The 17926-nt window shown below is 41.2% G+C and overlaps 1 protein-coding gene across 1 annotated transcript in view; it reads right to left on the reverse strand.

Moving 5' to 3' along the window:
- Positions 1-13335, reverse strand: part of ADAMTS6 (ADAM metallopeptidase with thrombospondin type 1 motif 6) — a gene marked incomplete at both ends in the record, with an annotated part of 152447 nt that extends 139112 nt beyond the window's left edge. Inside the window, 3 exons of the mRNA XM_082337589.1 lie at positions 4240-4408; positions 12084-12448; positions 13239-13335. Coding sequence (XP_082193715.1) covers positions 4240-4408; positions 12084-12448; positions 13239-13335 — 631 coding nt within the window. The remainder of the gene's footprint in view (positions 1-4239; positions 4409-12083; positions 12449-13238) is intronic.
- Positions 13336-17926: the final 4591 nt, after the last annotated feature.

The following is a 17926-nucleotide window of genomic DNA, read 5'->3' on the forward strand; positions in this document are numbered from 1 at the left end:
AGGATCCCGAGGGAATTGGCTGATGCAGTTGCCAAGCCACCCGCCATGATATTTGAAAAGTCCTGGCAGCCAGGTGAAGTCCCCGGGGACTGGAAAAAGGGAAACATTTCACCCATTTTTAAAAAGGGTAGAAAGGAGGACCATGGAACAGACCCTTCTAGAAGCTGTGCTAAGGCACATGGAGGACAAGGAGGTGATTCCAGACAGCCAGCATGGCTTCACCAAGGGCAAGTCCTGCCTGACCAACCTAGTGGCCTTCTATGATGGAGTGACTACATCAGTGGACAAGCAAAGAGCCACGGATGTCATCTATCTGGACTTCTGTAAGGGCTTTGACATGGTCCCCCACAACATCCTCCTCTCTAAATTGGAAGGATATGGATTTGATGAGCGGACTGTTCGGTGGATAGCTAATTGGCTGGATGGTCACATCCAGAGGGTAGTGGTCAATGGCTTGATGTCCAGATGGAGATCAGTGACAAGTGGTGTCCCTCAAGGGTCTGTACTAGGGCCAGTGCTGTTGAATATCTTCATCAGTGACATAGACAGTGGGATCAAGTGCACCCTCAGCAAGTTTGCAGATGACACCAAACGGAGTAGTGCAGTGGAAACACCTGAGGGACAGGATGCCATCCAGAGGGACTTGGACAAGCTGGAGAAGTGGGCCCATGTGAACTTCAGGAGGTTCAACAAGGACAAGTGCAAGGTCCTGCACTTGGGTCAGGGCAATCCCCGGTATCAGTACAGGCTGGGGGATGAAGGGATTGAGAGCAGCCCTGTGGAGAGGGACTTGGGGGCACTGGTGGATGAAGAGCTGGACATGAGCCAGCAACGTGCACTCACAGCCCAGAAAGCCAACCGTCTCCTGGGCTGCATCAAAAGAGGTGTGGCCAGCAGGTCGAGGGAGGGGATTCTGCACCTCTACTCTGCTCTGGTGAGACCCCACCTGGAGTGCTGCGTCCTGCTCTGGGGTCCTCAGCACAGGAAGGACACGGACCTGTTGGAGCGGGTCCAGAGGAGGGCCACAAAAATGGTCAGAGGGATGGAAAATCTCTCCTATGAAGAACAGTTGGGGTTATTGAGCCTGGGGAGACTTTATTGCAGCCTTTCTGTACTCAGAGAGGGCTTATAAGAAAGACGAGGACAGACTTTTTAGCAGGGTCTGCTGCAATAGGACAAGGGGTAATAGTTTTAAACTAAAAGATTCAGACTAGATATAAAGAAGAAATTTTTTTTACAACGATGGTGGTGAAACACTGGAACAGGTTGCCCAGAGAGGTGGTAGATGCCCCATCCCTGGAAACATTCAAGGCCAGGTTGGATGGGGCCTGAGCAACCTGATCTAGTTGAAGATGTCCTTGCTCATTGCAGGGGGGGTGGACTAGATGACCTGTAAATGTCCCTTCCAAGCCAAACCATTCTATGATTCTATTTTAGAATACACCGACTGTAAAGTCTGGCACAAGTAAAACCACCACATAAGGCAGCATATAGTAGAGCCATCCCTAAATCTGCCACTCTGCAGCTTTCATATGTCAACTTTTGTTGTTTCTCAATCCTGTTCAAACACAGCATTCTGCAAGATAACCCAGTGGCCTCAAATCCATTGAAGTAACTGGAATTTGACAGTGGTCAGCTTCTTACCAAGGCCTCAATGATTTCAGCATATTTAATAAAATATAGTTAACTCGGTGACGATACATACGTGAAATAGTAATTTAACTTGGTGACGATACATACATGAAATAGTAATTTAATTTTTTTTTTATTTTTTAAACATTCTATTGCGTAACCTCTTAAAATCTAATTTAGGCTATGAAAATCTATCCTATGTTCTTATCTGAATCTCCCTGCCTCTCAAATTCTTTTCTTGTATTAGCCACCATAATTCTGCTATCTACTATGAAGTAGTCCATCACTTGCTCAACCCAACCAATTCTGATCAACCTTTCATCAAATTCTCCACCCCACTTTCTATCAATTATTGCAATTTTTCTCAGAAAGGTCAGAAATGACACTCCCCTTGTCTGTATCAACACTTCAAAATCCTGACCACTTCCCTGATACAGAACATGTACACAATAAATTTAAGTCTAGATTACAGTAGGGGAAATTTGCCAGACCATGAATAGTGGCACAGCTGCACAAGCAGATTCCTCCCAGCATACTATATTGGCAAAACTGTTCTGAAGGTAAAGATAAAACCAGTCTCCAGACAAAGTAAATGATATACTGCCAAAAGACAGCTACAGGTTTGTTATGACTGCATTTTCAAACACAACATTGGACTGCTCAAAACTTCCAAAACCAGTCAAATGCCCCAAAGATTACCGTAAACCTGGCTTTAGTCCTAGGGTCTGAAAGCTGTGAAACTGAAAATTAATATTTGATTTTACTTTTTAGATATTCTGGGGATGCTTGGGACACCATGACACTTTGGGATAAAGCTGCAACAGTGCTCAGAAAATGAGTTTAAAAGGTTTTAGTACCCATGAGAACATTAAAATAGCACATCATCTGGACAAGTAAGCCCTTGCAGTTTTGGGGGAGAGCAACTTTCTTCAGAAATTTTCATGGAGTAGAAGTAGTGTGCAACAGGAAAAGGAGAAACTGAGATGAATGAGCATGATAGTAGGCTCCGGCTTGTAAAAAGCAGTGCTTTAGTATTTCAACAATTAAGGACTTCAGGATGTGACAGATATGAAAGCTCAGGAAACACACAGGAGCTTCCAAGAACAAAGGCAGCATATCAAATATGCAAAGGAATACATGCAAAAGATTATTGCATGTTTCACAAAAAATGCACGCAAGATGCATAGCTCTGATTGTCCTGTGATCCATACGTTAGATACCATCAGAATGACTGAATGCAACCTGACAAAACTAGCTGCCACTGCTTCATCCTCCCTTGGAGGAGAAACACTTTCTAGCATTAATCTAGAAGATAACATCTGACAGAGGCCAATATCCTTTCTTTTTCTAGGGATATAATAATGGCAAAAATTGCATCATCCTACATTTCATAATCCTTCCACTTATTTCAAGAGGCTTAAGTGACAGCTTTCCCTACAAAATGAACATATATTAGTACTCTTATTTTACAATCATTTAGCAGGCAGTAATAGTTAGGAGACTTGTTTTGCAATATTAGAAGCACGTAGATGGAATAATGCTTCCAAACTAAAACAGAAGTTACATACAGAAAGTCTGCCATTCCCTAAACACAGTTAACGGAAACACTCAGGAAAAACTGTCTCCCAAGCATGGGCCTTTGCAGACAATCTGTACTGTAAGTTTAGTCAGCTGGTGCCAGTAAAAGTTACAACCTCCAAAAGAAGCTGAAATAAGTTACATCACTGAAGAGTGATCTTGTTTTATTTTAGATTAATATTTGTCAGCCTGCCCTGTGCACTGAATCTCATGGAATACAACTGTCCAGGACTGAACTTTTAAGAATAAGGTATTTCTGAGATATAAACAAATGACAAGATTAGAACATTCTTCTAGTATGTAAAAAACCCATTCTTTTAGCGCTTTAAAATAACTTGTCAGATTTCCTCTATGCTGTCCTCAAGAAGTAAGTTTTCAGCTTCAGTTTAAGCAAGTGAAAATCATGTCAAAGAGTACTTGAAAAGTGTATTTGTGGAAGTTAAAACTGCTTTACAAGGAAAACATCTCTCAATCAAAACTATATAATCCTTCCCATAAGGCACCTGTAAATCACATATTTGACTATTATGGAATAGTGTTAACCCACTGAACCAAAAGCCAGTATCAAAACACCACAAACCTCTGTAAGTGAAAAAGATGTGGACTCCAGTTCCAAATGTATTACTAATCATAATACTAACACATTTATTGCCTGTCAAGTCTCCTCAAATGAGATGGAACACTTACTAAACATTGAGCAGTAATACTTAGTCACTCTACCATGCTTTCCAGTTGGGGAATGAAGTACATTTATAGCACATTTAGAGGAAGCATGTGCTCATTACTACTGCTGTACACAACACAGGCATAAAACACTCCCAGTGTCTCAGGTTTTGAAAGACACTATACTCTCGACCTGAATCTGAAAAAAAAGTAAAACTAATTTTCAACAGGGCACACTGCATCATCCAAAAGGGGGATTCCCATTGCTACATTGTCCACTGTGTGTCCACATGTGAATCAAGCAAGATTTTAAAATACATCTTAAGTTACAATTTTCTAAAAAGAATGACACTCATACTCATTTACCTGAGACTCCACAGTGAATGTGATCATAGAGATGTTGCTGGTGCATGGTAGATTTTTTGTATATAACATGAGGATGACCGTTCTCATAATCAAAGTTACTAGAATCTTCTGTTATATTCCTTAAAGGTTCAATAAAATACTCTTCATCTTCTGTAGCAATGACTCCATGCTTAAAGAAGAAAATAAGAAAATAAAAACTTGCAAAAAACAATATAAAACTCCTATTAAAAAGCTTAACTTTTAAAAAAAAACAAACAAACAAAAAAAAAAAAACAACAAAACATTTGACTATCATCTATCTCTGTGAAGAAATCCACAACTATAAGCCAACACAGAAAACAATGCATGAGCCAGCTCTCCTCCACTGATTTTAGTGGGAGCAGGAGTAAGCACCTATAAGCAACGCAATGAGAAAAGAATAAAAATCTCATTGCCCTGTTTCTGGACTTCTTTCCCATCATTTTTGGTGGATGTGGTTAAGAAAGTAAGAGATATTCTTAGTATATGACAACTAATCTCTTCACAGAGATGTTCCAAAACTACATGATTCATATCCATTAAAAGTGACGCCAAGCCAAAATGGCATTGCTCAAACAGTGAGACCAACGTCCCTCTATGATGCCATACCGACAGATGCTTAAAGCCACACACTGCATCAAAGAAAAACAGGATTAATTTTAGAACATATATTCAGGGAAACCATTCAGCATTTTACATCCAGATACTTAATTCCAAAACTGAGCTACTTATCAAAATCAAATTATTAATATTAACTTAGGATACACTATCTACAAAGCATTGATTCCTTAAAAGGTCTTGCCACAAATCTGACAAATCCAAGTTGTTGCAGACTGTGCACTAGACCTCATTCTCCATAACGAATGAACATTATTTTCCTCATACTGCAGTGCAGAATAGTAGGTATTCTATTCTCCTAACTTTCACATTTGTGAACTCAGCTTCTTCCAAACAGGAAGTGGTTTATGGAATTAAGGGGAGATTTCAGGCCAACTATGCAATTTCCTGAACCTTTAGCAATTAAAACTGAACTTTAGCAGAAAATCCAGTTTTGGGATTCTTTTGGATACATAAATATTGGGGAATAAGCCCTGACAGACTTCTACACCTATATTTGCTAGATAAAAAATTCTGATATCTGTATCTAGAAAATTCTAAATATATGAACTTTCTACACCAGGAGAAAGAGCTGCTCATCAGGTATGAGACTGGAAGCAGGAACTTCTGCATTCATATCCTGATTTGATGAATCACAAATTTCTACCGCACCTTTGATCTGTAAAGCAAGTACTATGCAGGTGCCTTTTTTTAAAGGGGCTATTTTTTCCCTCCAGTGAGACCTCTATGATCAATCAGCCATAAGACCACTTGTTCCATATCTGCTCTAAATATCCTAAAGGTGTTTCTAAGATCAGGCCTTGCCATCGTACTCTTGGTGAAAGCTCTCATCCTCCTGCTGGTTTGTACATGAAATGCCTGCTGTTCTTCACTCCTGGAATAACTGGATTTCAGTAACAACATAAAACTTACGAAATAAAAAATCCTGTATAACACATCAGAATGAGCAGTGTTTTCCAAATATAACCCTATTATAAATTTTTTAAATATATGTATGAACACATTGCAGCTTTCAATTACACATTCCTTACATAGTGACTATAGCAGTAAGTGTTCCTCTTCAGCAGTATTTTTCATTATTAACTCAATTATTTACTCAAGAAGGTAACATCAGGGTCTACATTCACCTGGAAGATGCTGGTAACAAATTCCTCTTACACTGCCTTCTTGTCACTTGGAGTCTAAGATTTTACTAGAAAATAAATCATTTACTGGTACACTGCTGCTTTAAATAGTATTGAAAATATAAACCAAATTGTAACTGGGTTTGCCAGATGTGCAGAAAGAACCTTGACATTCTGGACTGCATCCAGTCTGGATGTCAGACATCTGGGTTCAAGTGAATCCTGAGCCATTATAAGCTCTGGTATTATGTTCCACAGCAGAAGAGTCCTGCAGAGTGGTTCTGGCCAACACCATCAGGCTGTCCGCTTCACGCCAAGCCTGAGGAGACAGAGGTACCATCCAACCTGTGGCTCTGTCTCTGCAACAGAGCAGGTCTTAACCTAAGCCTGATTACTCCAGAGCATATATGCTTCATGTCTGTAGTCAAGTCCAGCCAGGCTAACAAGTCTAAGCATGAATGAGACATTTATATCAGATACGGAAACTGATAGTTTTAAGCAGTGAGATGACCTCAGTGGGAGTGAGTCAATTCAGATGCCCTAATCAACACTTAATTGTAGCATTAATTCTCTACACAAATTGCATATTTGCAAGAGCAAATATGCAAAAACTATTATGAATGTCTGCAAACTACGATCACAGTTCCTTCAGATACCAGCAGTGAAAAAGCTTAGGAGACAATCACTAATCTTTCCTATGCCTAGCTGACATCTGACCTCATCTGCCCAAACACTAAGAGAGGAGAGATTTTAATAACACTTAGCTGAGGAACTGCAAATACATTTTAACTTACACCTACCACCAGGAAGTCAGAACATGTATGTGGTCAGTTGCTGCGGCTAGCCAAGTGATTTGATAAACACTGGAAATGCAATTGCCCTGCATATGCCCTTCACATAAGCCCAGCATACTTGTACCATTTTAAACCAAACATACTAATTTTGCTTGCAAACAAAACTGTTCTTCCAATATTAAACTGATGAAAGTGGTCTTGTTGAATTGCAGTGTCTGATTTTTTAAGAAGCACTCTGAATTCTGTACATAAAAAGTATTTATGTCAGTGACAAGCAGCATTTTTTCTGAGTTTAGAAAATTCATGTGACTGGAGATACTTCCATTGTATGTGCATTCAGCAATACTAATAAATAGTAGGAATTATGCTATTATATCCAAACCAACATTCTAAACGTCATTTTTGGCTTATAATCTACTATTTGAGCAAAAGACAACTTCAGTTGAAAAAGCAGATCGAAATAATGACCTTTTAAAGAATTAAAAGGAATTTTTTTTTTTTTTAGTTTTGCTTTTGTATTTGAACACTTTGTAAATTAAACGTCTGCTCCAAAGCAAAAGAAATATCATTAAGACATAAGAATGACCAGCAAAAGGTTTTGACAAAATACCGTGAATTTCAGAAACAAGCTGAATGCCCCAAGTAAGTTACTACAAGCAACATTCCCAAGATTATTATCTAAAACAGATTGTTTGAGGTCCTGTGTTATCCAATCCCACTACAGACTGCCAGCTCCTGCTAACATATGTAAGGTCTGGATCCAGCAGTTTGACATGCTCAGACAAATCTGTGAATCCACATGGAGTTCCCCTGAATTTGTGGAAAGGAATCTTTTTCTGTCAGGCTGTCCAGCTGGGGCATTAACCTCCTTCAGATGGGGGATGCCCATCAGTTGCAGAAGCAAACTGAATTATGGAGGACAAGTAAGCGCATGCCTTTTCCACACAGTACTATTGTTTTACATTTTCTCCATGTTTTGAACCTTCCTGGACTTCACACTTTCCACATTTTTAATATAAAGTAGTAGTAATGGAAACTTCTGAAAACATGTCAGTGTTGTTTAGTATGTCTACAGCTGGCTATACACTTCAGTGTGGTTTTATGACTGAGGAAAAAGATTGCATTTGGTTACTGTGTTCTTAAAGATGAAAAAATAGTGATCTGGCCTGAGACAGTATGTCATGGAATCTAACAAGACTCCTTAAAACTAAGACAGGGACAGCTTATATATAATTTTCTGAATACTAAGTCCATACTGCAAATACATATTAGTACGAAAGAGAACTCCAAAGACGCTGATCTAGAACACTAAATCCTTTTCAATATAATTTCTGATCTTTATAAATTATTTTATAAATTGGACATGAATTTACATACAATTCAAAAATACCATACTATATGCAATTTATAATCTATAAAAGTAGATGCATTCTTTATGGTAGAATCAGCTTTCAAATGAGCTCATTTAAGAAGAATACGAATAATCTATATATACATGAATTTAGGAATACATGAAATAAACATGAAGTCTTCCAGAAAAATAATTCCTCCTTTAACCAAGTAAGGTCATGCTTTTAGCCACAGCCTACTTCTTGTGCTTTCTTTATCTGTTTGGATGGAGACATCTGTGCTACACCCACATGGTGCATGGAACTTCACATGCCATGGAATACCTGACCTTTTACATTAAACATTTCCTTGGAACCACAGCATCCTCAAAATGTGATTTAACCTCTCATTCACTTTCCTAATAATAATCACTTTCTACACATTTTAAACTATTTCCCGCTACTGACTTTTCAGCTCAAAATGAGAAAACCTGCTACTGTAGAAAACTTGTTTGAGCACTCAGTTAAGAGCTTTGACACCTGGCAGAGGACAGAGGTGGGTCAGAATGCAAGAAGTTTGGTTTCTGCTTGATTCCACTACTATGAGCTCCAAAACTTTTCTTCAAGACTTGTTCTCCTCAGAAATAGACAAAATTCTTTCCCTTGAGGTGAAGTTCTCCCTTCAGCAAGTCTACCACTGTTTCTTCTCTTCTTTCCTTCAGTACGACATAGTCAGCTTACACAATGCCTCAGCCTTGTTGCCTTGCACCCAACACCCAAAGGCCTAAAAATGCTGCTCATTGCAGGCTCTTTCATGAGAAGGCCAAACCTGCAATCCATCCACAAATGTAACATCCACTAAAGTAAATATGAGTTTGGAAGCCAGCAAGCCTGCCGGACAAGACCTTCAATTTCCTCACATGACTGCTCACTGGATTATAGAGCTTTCCTCGTAACTCCAGACAATTTATAGCATAAACAGGGCCCAGCAGATGGAAACTGCTGGAATGAAACTTCAGTAAGTAGCAGCCTGTAATTCTCGGGCACTTGGTAATGAGAAATATAGAGGGAGAGGCTGAAACAGGAAACAGTGACAGGAAAATGAACTGACTGCTCATCACTTTTATTACAATGAAACTGAGAGAAAGCCCTCCTTGCACTACAACTCATATTCGATACTGCAAGTGCTCTTCAAAGTCATACATACAACTTACGTTCATTAGATCATGGTCTCACCTGACCACCCTGAATAACTAAACAGAACAACTCAAAACATTCACTAAGGGGAAGAAATTTGACTCATTCGGCAATACTGAAGCCTAACAGGACAACTGGAATAAATGGAATGCTTAAATTTTGTTTGTGAGCAACAATCACTGTTAAAGATTACTACTTGCTTTAGCATTAAACTTAAAATTACTACCTTTGAGACAGATGTTAATCAAGGACTATGCAGAATGTGACTGGCAGTCTCTTACAGACCAACAACCAGACTGGAAAATACAATGAACGCCTTAAGCACGACATATTCTGAACTATCACTAATTCTAAAACAAGTAATATTGTCTTCAATATTCACTGCCAGTTGCTTTATTAAACATGTTCTAACCAGCAGCTGTATAACAAAATATCTGTCAGTAGGAATCATCACTTAAAAATAACTCCACGATGGATTTATCTGAATGGAGTGGTAACTCCCATACTCAGTACTCTGGAAGGCCCTGCCAACACTGGATGACAGAGGAGCTTCTGTACAGTAGAGGATGATAGTGCGTCGAGCCTACCGCTGCACCCCTCTGCAGGATTCCTGCCTCTCTGATAAAGAGCCTTGTGTCACCCCTGCTGCTGCTTCTGGAGCATGACAGGAGCCTCACATGCTTGTGACTAAGCCTTTCTAGGAGATGCAGTGGACACCTGACACTTGCAGTCCCAAGTAAGAGGCATGACCATGAAGAACTCAAGAGTGCCAGTGCACCCAGAGACTGGATTAAGGCTGCCTTAATACCTGGAAGAAATACGTAAGAGCTGACGACAACTAAAAGCACTGATGATGACAATTTAACTGGGAAGCACTTCACACTGAAGTTAACTTACAAACACTAAATTAACATACTGACACCTAGAACCACAGAAGAGCAGGCGGCTTCACTCCAGCAAAACAGCAAGGCTGAGGGCAGAGGGAAAACACACAGCAATGGGAATGCTAACTGTAACCTCAGAGTGTGAGGCACAGAAGCAAAAAGAAGATTCTGCTTCACCATAATACCCTCCATGCTGCTAAATTCATGGAAGAAAAGAAGTGCCATGAGGAGCGAGAGATGGACAAAGCTGATAGGAAAACGTGGGCTTTTTCCTGCTTTGTCCCACTCTTGTTTTCCTAACATGAAAGGAAAACAAGAGTCAGTAAGGCAAGAGCAGGCGTTCTTGGCTCACTCCCTGGCCAAGGTCAAAGAGGAACTGAAATGGGAGCACCATGGCACTGACTGCAAGCTCCAAGGGGGCCAACCAGTACATGCCTCAACTGGCAGAAACTCTGGAGATATAGAGGCATGCAGCCTCTTTTAAAGAAGCGAGTCCCAAAAGCGGGGATTTGGTCTCCATAGCATTTTTAGCTGAAAAGAGCTCAAAAGCAAAATGATTGAGTATATTAGTTTAAGAGGTCAAATAACTGTGACAAAAAAGTTATTATATGGGAACTGCAAAACCAAAGTGAAAATTGTACTAAATTCAGACCCATCCACTACAAGTCTGCCTTACTCAAACTGTGATACCTCACTCAATGGAACACCGTTTTAACTAAATTTCTTTGAAAGCGTTCACTTAGCCCTGGAAATCCCCATTAAATTCCTTTTCCTCAAGAGTACTCCGAAATCTTAACCTAGACTGTACTGGGATATCACAAGTAGCTGGGTATAATGCAACCTATCTAGGTCTGAAGCAGCTGGTTTTTGTTTGTAAATAACATCCCAAGATGCATTATTCAATAGCACTTCCAAGGACAAACAGGAATTAGTTTAGCAAGTCTGCATAATCTTTTTTTTTCCTTAGCAATTATTTAGATCTGTCTATTCCTAACAAGATTGACCAGTGTTCTACTGTAATTAAAACCAGAATGAATAACCATCATACATACAGATATTTTTACTAGAAAAATTACTGGTTCTTGATTTAGTATTTCCTAGTCATGCCCTTCTGTTGTAGTATTTTGTTACTCAATAGTCTGTTTTTTAATTTTTTGCATTCATTTTCTAATTTCTGTTGGGAGTAAAAGAAGCCTTTTCCCATGCAAGTACTACCATCATGTGATCAAGAGATCAACAGCGGAAGAGAAGATGAGAATAAAACAGATGACAATTTATAATCCTACTTTTAAATGCAACTGTGTACAATTGTAAACAAAATTTTAAAAAGGTAAATAATTACTTTCCGATGCTGCTGCTTGCACGGGATCTACTTTCCCCTTTGAATTTATAGCAATGATGACTTCTACACCAAGCAATTCCTCTTCTCTGTTATTTACTCAAAGTTTCTAAACCCGAATTCTCAAAGACAACAAGCAAGTGTTCAGTTCAATGTCTCTCTGGAGACATTCAGCATCCTAAAGGATCCACTGTTTCCTCCTCCTCGCCCCTTGAGCTTGCAACATTTTTATAACCTGTAAGGAGCTTAGCACAGACCTCATCTTGCAGCCCTAATGACACTGTGCAGACACTGTGAACACTGAAAATGTTGCCTGCTTCAAGACTGCGTCAGAATCCTGGACAGAACTGGGTCTTTCAAGCTTGAAAAACTGACTACTTTCCCCAAAAGCCAGGTCGGGTTTTAGGAGTTTTCTGCACCTTCCTGTCTGCTTGCTTCCATCAGGGACCCAAAAAACTGAAAGATATGCCAATTAAGTTCTTCTTCTGTAATTTAAAAGGGACAAGCACACTATTATACTAGAACATGTAATGTGCACTTACCAGACCATTGCAGTTGCTTAAGGCCACTTTAGTTGTACTGTGTTGGTCTTGCAAATATCCTGTGTAATGACAGTGGTCTAAAAAATCGTGCTTCCATTGCGGTCCATCTTTCCCCCAGTATTCTACTGTAAAATGTCTGGACACCAAATCTGTGTTGAGAGTCAGGTTTAAATGAAAGTGCTTGCCATAGGCAGAAAGTTTAAAAAATAATCTAGATGCTGCCAGTTCTTGGTCATAAGGGTCTGTGCTCCTCCTCCTTCTTGAGGGTTTAGCATTTTTCACAGTAAAGCTGAGGAAGGCTCCATTTTGATCAACCCTTATTGGGATTGTTAGTTGGTAGTGTTCAAGGTAAGACAGGAATTCCTCTTTGTAATCACAAGGTAAGACAGTCCAGGGAGTGGGCATAGAAGAGAAGAAAATATAACAGGAAACAACAAGTAGTAGTATAAACATAAACCATACTTGGCTAAATCTCATCACCCTCATGAGTAAAAGTCGTTTTCAGGTAAACACAAGACATAGCATTTTACTAAATAAAATAAAACATTCTTTTCTTTCTAAGTCAAGAAAATATGTTCAGTTTCCTATTAATTTGATGTCACTGGGATACAAAAGATTTTAACTACATCTTTTCCTATTTATCCCAAATATGTAAACATTTGGGGCTAAATTCTAACCTAAGACATACACATTCTTCCCAGTGATACCATTCAAAGTCAAAAGCTATCAGATCCACCTGAAAGAATAAAAACAGTAGTAATGAAAAGTATTATACTGTAAAAACATGTAAATGGCTCTTCATTTCATTAAAAAACCTACAAATGTTAATGGATCAAAGTAAGATTAGACCCTTAGTTCCTCGTCTAAAAGCATGTTAATGTTGTTACAGCAAGTCTCTAAACTATTATCAAGTACAACATTTTACTAGATTTAATTTGCAAGGCTTTCTTACAGTTAAAAGTAGACAGAAAGAAATTAAAACAAAAAATTTAATCAGATTTGCTGTATTTAAACTTCCATGACAATAAATCATGATAAAACTAAGAGCAGAGCCCATATGATCTCATGAATTATATAAACATGGTTTAGAAAATATTACCCAAATGCAATGTAAAAATAGATGCTCCTTGTCAGCTACAGAGGTTGGACCCCTACCTTGAGAACTATATGAAAGCCTGTTGTCACTGTGAAATTCCGATGAAACCATGACTAGGCTCAAAATCCATGTCCACGTCTTCCAAAAAATTTCCATAATTTAGAAAAACAGAAAGCTCTCTTTTTTTTTCTCTCCTTAGAGAGCTACCTGTGTGCTATAGAGTTAACTCCACTCCAGAATCGCACCATAACAGGTATATTTATTTTATACTACTTCCAAATTAACTATTGGATGTTCCACTTTTTGAAAGGTATTCTTTTCCAACAACCTGTACTTTCTTCTATATCTGCAGTCATTTTCTCAATTCAAAACAAGTATTTGTAAGATTCCTTAAGATATCAGTAAGACGTTAGACTGGATAGTTACTGAACTTGCTCCATTTCTTTTCCTGAAAAAGAAAAGAAAATAAGTCAAGGCAAAATTTTTTCTACTAAAACAGATCTATACTGCAAAACACTAAGCCATCACAGTGAACTACGCAATGTAACATTTTGAAATAATATTCAACCATTATCACTTTTATGGTCCAAGGTCACAATCTTACAAAAACCATGAATTACCATTAACCTTGAACACCAGACCCATACAGCTTAAGATGCATGTATCAACTCTATGTTAAAGGTGTAAGGATTCATAAAATTAAGGTTTCTTGTTGCTCAGATACTGTGTTCAGACTTGTTCCAGCTATAATCAATGCTATGCACTCATTGATTTCAGCGGTGAATAACTAGACCCAATACACCAGTAGACAAAGGAAGAACCTGGGAAAGAATCCAGAGTACAGTTATCTGATCTTTCTGTAGCATGTATTTCGTTATTACTTGGGCCTGGGTTCTGCTTACGCAGGCAAAATTCTCATTCACTTAAATGGAAATGCTGCACGTTCTAATACCAAAGAACAAGCCTCAGTATCTAAAGCTAGTCATCATACACATTCTAATTTTTCAAGTATTTGTTGTCAAAAATGTTTTGTATATATCTTAACTACAATGTGATGTAGTAGAATATATTTTTATTTTCATTTTGCAGGTCACAGGATGGAGCAAATAACATGCTACTTGCCCTTTTTTTTTTTTTTTTCCTCCATGTAAAACCCTATTGCAGCAATACTAAAAAGCAACTCTAGCTGCGGCCAGGGATTAAATGGAAGACCTATGCAGTCAACTAACAGTCCGGTATCATGGGATAAAACCATGTGTTGTGTCAGCTGGTACTAATCAGTCCTCTTAGGCACTTGCAGCACACCTGTGCATAGGGCAAACTCTGCTGAGGCAGACAACGGAGAAACAGAACACCTAAGCAGGGAAGACTGTTTAAAAACAAATTTCCAAAAGCACAGAGAGTCACTTACACATGCACCAGATAAACTTGCTGTTCTAAAATTCTAGGAATGATATACAACATTCATTCAGACAGGTAATACCCCTGCAGCCAGTGGATTATTTGTAAAGGTTAAAGAGTTGTAGCATATCATCTCAAGAAAAACCAACATCATGCAAATCCTATTTACTAACATCACAGTGAATATTAGGAAACTTCTTAGCCAATGCAAAACACATCTAATTATTAATCTGTAAATTAGGTTAATCTGATCATTCCAACACCTACTTTTTAAATCTCTTTCAAGACAGCACACTGGATTTCATCAGGTTGGTAGAGGGAATAAAAGATACTTTGCAAGCATAGCTTGGGCTTAGTAGTATTTTTTTCTAGGGAAGCATAAGGATTTAGTGATGCCATTCACATGCAGCAAGGCCTGAAAGCATATTAATAAAACCTCTGGTCTGGCCTTCCATGTAAAACCTTTACTTCCTAGCTAATATTTAGTTACAGCTTTTAGACTTTTACAAGTTTTGAAGAAACATAATAAACCCCATACTCTTCAGCTACATTAGTACACTAAATAATGTGCCTTATTTGCAATTTGAGAACATCCAGTTTCAAATTCCTGTCACTGAATCTTGTTTTACCCCTGTCTGCTAATGACCTGCTTTCTTCTCCTTGCAAGGATAGTTATAATCTGATAGAAGCACCTCTTGACACTTTCTGATAAGCAGCTGAACCTATTTGGTTTACCTCAGCCTGTGCAATCCAGTTTCCAGATGTCTAAATACTTCTACAGGTTTTTTTCTGAACCCATTCCAATTCGCCAGCATCCCTTTTCATGCACAGACACCAGAACTGGACACTGCAGTCCAGTAATAGCTCATTACTGCCATATACAGAGGTAACATTGCCCCACAGCTTTCACCCAGCCAAAAAATCGTAACGGGGAGCTCATGTTCAGCCTGTTAGACTGATAATACGTTATCCTAACATTAAGATCTCCTGAAACTGTAGTACCTACGGAGATAGGTAGCTCAGAATAGCAGACATAAACTACAGTGACTATTATTTAGACACTAATGGCCCACACGGCGGGCGCTGGTCAACAGTGTCCAACAGTCACCCACCTCTAGTGTCTTTGCAGGAGTCTGTGTGAAATTGTTTCCCTCATTCCAAGCTTCACACAAGAAAAATCTCCTTTCACATTAAGCTTGCTGGAACTTTCAGCAGAATTTTTAACCTCCTTTCCAAAAGCAGTATAGCCAGCTTGAGCACTGATACAAGCAGACCACACGTAGCTATGTTAATGCCCCAAATTAAGGAGTAGTAATGGACGTGAAGGATAAAGCACTTGGGTGACTCCAGATATAGTACTTCGAGGATGAAGTTTGGTAGGAATCTCAAAGCATCCACTGTCTATACCCTTTTTTCTTTCCATCTTACTCAGTAGCATATATTTGCCATTCCACTTTTGATCATTGTCAAGATGACACGTTTGGTCAACACGAAGCTTACAGTAACAAGCATTTCCTCCGCCTTGTGGAGTTCACCCACCAGTAGGGGCAGATGTGGCTCCATGTCCTGAACCACTACCTAAAACTACAGCTCCTGCCTAATTACAAAAGCTCTGCCAAGCAGCAAAGAAAAAGTACAAGATGTTTTTCAAAACCTAGGACGCCAGTGACAAAGCAGGTGCGCAGCACCGGCACTTCTGTGGAGGTCCTGATGACAAGAGCGGCAGGCCAGGAGCCCCACTGGCGCCAGGAGCTCCCTACCCACTGCAGCTCAGGGAGGAGAAGAAAAGGCCGTAAGCACATACCGGCAGACTCTGGGGCAAAGTGGACTGTCGGGAGGTGACTAGCCAAACAGCTCAGACCAGTCACCTTGGGAGCCTCCATCTAAGCAAAGGCGCCTTGGGCAACTCAAGCGTCCCTTAAACTGAAGGCAGCTGAAGTCTTCGGACCAGCCAGCTGCCAAGAGACCGCTGCCCCGAGAGCATCGCCACAGGTGCCCCCTCCCCTGGGGAGGGCTGCCACGTCCCCCGCCGCTCCCGCCGCCTCCACACCAGCGGCGTCCACCACAGACCCCGCAGGCTCCGGCCCGCTCGGCGGCGGCGAGGTCACCGTGACACCGCAGCGCCGGCTGGCACAGACCAAAGGCGGGCGGTTGCGCTGCGGGGCGGGACGACCCAGGCGCCCAGCTCCGCGACGGGCGGGAAACGGCCCCGCCGCTCCCGGGGCGGGGGGGCGGAACCGGGCCCCCCCTCGGCGGCTCGGCCCCCGCGCCGCCTGCGGAGGGGGGGCACGGGCTCCCCCCGCCGCCTTCCCGCCCTCCCCAGGCCGGGCGGGCGGCGGGGAGCGGCGCGGTGGGGCGCGGGCAGGGGCGGCCGTCCGCGCCGGCAGTACGAGTGGTTGCTAAGGAAATGGGGAAGGGCGGGCGGGAGGGGACGGGGCGGGGGGCGGGCATCAATCACACAAATTCAATTACAGGTATCGGGGCTGGCCGTGAAAAGCCTTGCAGGGCTTCAAAAGCCGGGATTAGCCCGGCCCCGCGGAGCTCCCCAGGCGAAAACGGCGAGGCGCAGACCGCGCCGGGAAGGGCTCGGTGAAAAGAAACGGGGCCCGGCGGGGAGGGGGACACGTACAAAGGGAAAGGACGGATCCCTCCAGCTAACCGGAGTTACCCGGACACCGAGGCGTGAGGAACAGAGCTGCTGCCGTGCGTGCCCCGATGTACGGCGGGGACGGGGCTGCCGCCGCATGAACGCCCCCCCCCCACACACTTCCCCCAACACCCGCCTGCCCCACGGCTCCCCGCCGAGGGGTCAGCTGTCACTGCATTTCGGGGGGGGATGCAAAAAAGCAACACCCCACCCCACCCCAAAAAAAGTCAACAGACTAGAAAAATAGATGGCTACACACACAGCCCAACACGTATACACATGCATATTATATACACACGTCTGCACGCACACAAAGTGAAAAAAACTAGTATTGAAGCAAGCTGGAGGTCACCAGACACACATCCCTCAAAGAAAATTCAGAAGGAAAAAGGAAAAAAAAAAAAAAAAGCAGCCCTCCTCCCTAGGGAGGCTGAAGGGAAGAGTCTGGTTGCTGTGGTGGAGTTGATCCTAAAGTTAACTTTCAGCAGCCCATTTCCAGACAGCAGCGCTGAATCTATTTGGATAAAACGCGTGTGACCCAGACACTTGGCGTTTGGCCCAAACGCGTTGCACCGGCAGCCCAAATAAAAACAAGAGTCTGACTCTCCCTCTCTCGCTCGCTCGCTCTCTCTCCCCTCTCGCTTCTCTCTCGTACAACAATGAAAGAAAATAGCGAAGACAAAATCCGCACACACATCG

This window comes from Platalea leucorodia (genome assembly GCF_965183815.1).
Source record: "Platalea leucorodia genome assembly, chromosome: Z".
Classification (NCBI taxonomy): domain Eukaryota; kingdom Metazoa; phylum Chordata; class Aves; order Pelecaniformes; family Threskiornithidae; genus Platalea; species Platalea leucorodia.